At 67.0% G+C, this 1988-nt stretch overlaps 1 protein-coding gene across 1 annotated transcript; it reads left to right on the top strand.

The window, feature by feature from the left end:
• The first annotated feature begins 788 nt into the window (after positions 1–788).
• BHLHA9 (basic helix-loop-helix family member a9) lies at positions 789–1499 on the top strand. Its single transcript, XM_039720394.1, has one exon. The coding sequence runs from the start codon at positions 789–791 to the stop codon at positions 1497–1499; it is 711 nt and encodes a 236-aa protein (XP_039576328.1).
• Positions 1500–1988: the final 489 nt, after the last annotated feature.

Below are 1988 nucleotides of genomic sequence, written 5' to 3'. Positions count from 1 at the left end.
CCCCAAATTAAGTGCTGGGCAGGCCCGGGAGCGCCAGCCCAGACAGCTCTGCCCCCAGGCTGCTGGGATGGGACAGGAAGGCTCTGGAGGCAGGTAGCACTTTAGCTCTTTTATCACCTGCCCTGTCCCCCCTGCCACATTCCTGCTTCCTGCTCCGCAGGGCAGAGGCGTGCCAAGCCCTGCACATTCCTGCGGGGTCTGCTCCCGCTCGGGACCCACCTCCCCCTGTCCCCACGGATGCTCTCAGCTCACCAGGGCTGTGTCTTCCTCTTTCCTCAGCAATGGCACCATTTCGTGCTTCAGTTCCTCTCAGGTGAGAAGTACCAGAGGTGCTCAGGGCCCGCGAGCAGGGGGAAGGAAGAGCCAGGCTGGTGATGCCCCTCAGGGCTCTGTTTCTCAGCAGAGCCCTGGGATAACCTTGTCCCAGGGCGAGCCACCAGCCAGCCCAGCAGAGGAGAGGGCAGAGCAGCTCGGGGCAGCTCCTGCAGTGCCCAAACCCTCAGCAGACACCAAAGAACGTGAGCTTGGTGGAGGTGCTTTCCACGAAGACCTGTGAGCATCCCACCACCCTCTGGGCAGCCCGGCACTGGTGCCCCACGCTCAGAGAGGGGCAGGCAGGGCTCTGTGCCTGTGCCTCACCTGCGGCAGGTGAGGAGGGCCGGGCAGCCACGTGACGAGCCCTGCTGAAGGCTTTTAGAGGCGGCTGCCTGTCCCCGGAGGAGTGTCACCCACGCCTCCCGGGAGGCAGGAGCACAGCAGCGCCTCTCCCGCTGCCCCTCGCCGCTGCCATGGCCGGAGCAGCCGTGGGGAAAGCGGGGCCGGAGCCCGACAGCTCCGAGGAGGAGCTGGACGCGAGGGATGCACCCCAGGAGTGCTACAGGCAAGGTTTGTGGGTGTCCCAAGGCAGGGAAGCAGACGGCAGCCCGGGGGACACGGAAGGGATGAAGGTGAGGAAGAGGAGCAGGCCGGTGCGCTCCAAGGCCAGGAGGATGGCTGCCAACGTCAGAGAGCGAAAGAGGATTCTGGACTACAACCAAGCCTTCAACGCCCTGCGGCTGGCCCTCAGGCACGACCTCGGCGGCAAAAGGCTTTCCAAAATCGCCACCCTCCGGCGAGCCATCAACAGGATTGCGGCGCTGTCGCTGTCCCTGCGCGGGCGCTGCTGGCCCTGTGCCCACTCCGAGTGCCGCGCCCGGGCCGGGGTCCCAGCGCAGGAGCCGGGGCTGAGGAGCAGCCGCCCCCCGCTGCCCTGGGAGCCCCTTTCTGCCGGGACACGGCGCCCTCCGTCCCCTCCGTGCGCGGCGTTCCCCCCGCAGAGGCAGCTCCATCCCTACGAGAGCCCGCAGGAGAATCCCCCCGTGCCCAGCCGCGCCTGCTGCTCCGGCGGGCTCCAGCAGCGATCCACGGGCAGCCTGGCAGAGCCCCTGGCCGGGGCTGTGCCCTGGCAGCCGGGCTGCTGCCAGGGCTGGGGACAGCAGCACAGCCTCCCCACGCACTGAGCGGCGGGGCCGGGAAGGGGACGGAGCCGTGGGACACACGGGGGGAGCTGGGCGAGGGAGGGGAGCGCTGCTGGATGTGCAGCTCGGGCTCAGAGAGCCCCCGACACGCTGTACAGGACCCTGCTGCGTGCCTCCCCTCTGCGGGAGAACTGCGGGAAGGTGGGAAATCCTCTGGAAGCGCCAGCTCGGTTCCTTGCCGCGAGGTCTCGCTGCTGCTGATCTCCGCTGTTATTTATTCTCTCTTGCTTGCTCTGCGAGAAAACACGAGTTCCAAAGCCAGCAGCAGGGCAGTGGCTGTTGATGTGTGTGGGATGGACAGATGGGCCGTGGGGATCACGCTAAAGCCCCCGGCTGGCGGGTGCCGCCGGTGAAGGAGGGGAGCAGGAGCAGGGAAAGGTTACTGCCCTGGCACTTTTGACGCTAAGCTCATTGGTACAGACGTTTGTGCCTGGCAGATTTGCGAGGCCGGGAGGGGAGACAGATGTCGGC

This window comes from Passer montanus, unplaced genomic scaffold, assembly GCF_014805655.1.
Source record: "Passer montanus isolate IOZ18808 unplaced genomic scaffold, ASM1480565v1 scaffold44, whole genome shotgun sequence".
NCBI classification, from domain to species: Eukaryota; Metazoa; Chordata; class Aves; order Passeriformes; family Passeridae; genus Passer; species Passer montanus.
The sequence above is the reverse complement of the archived record's forward strand: the minus strand, read 5'-3'. Positions and strand labels throughout refer to the sequence as shown.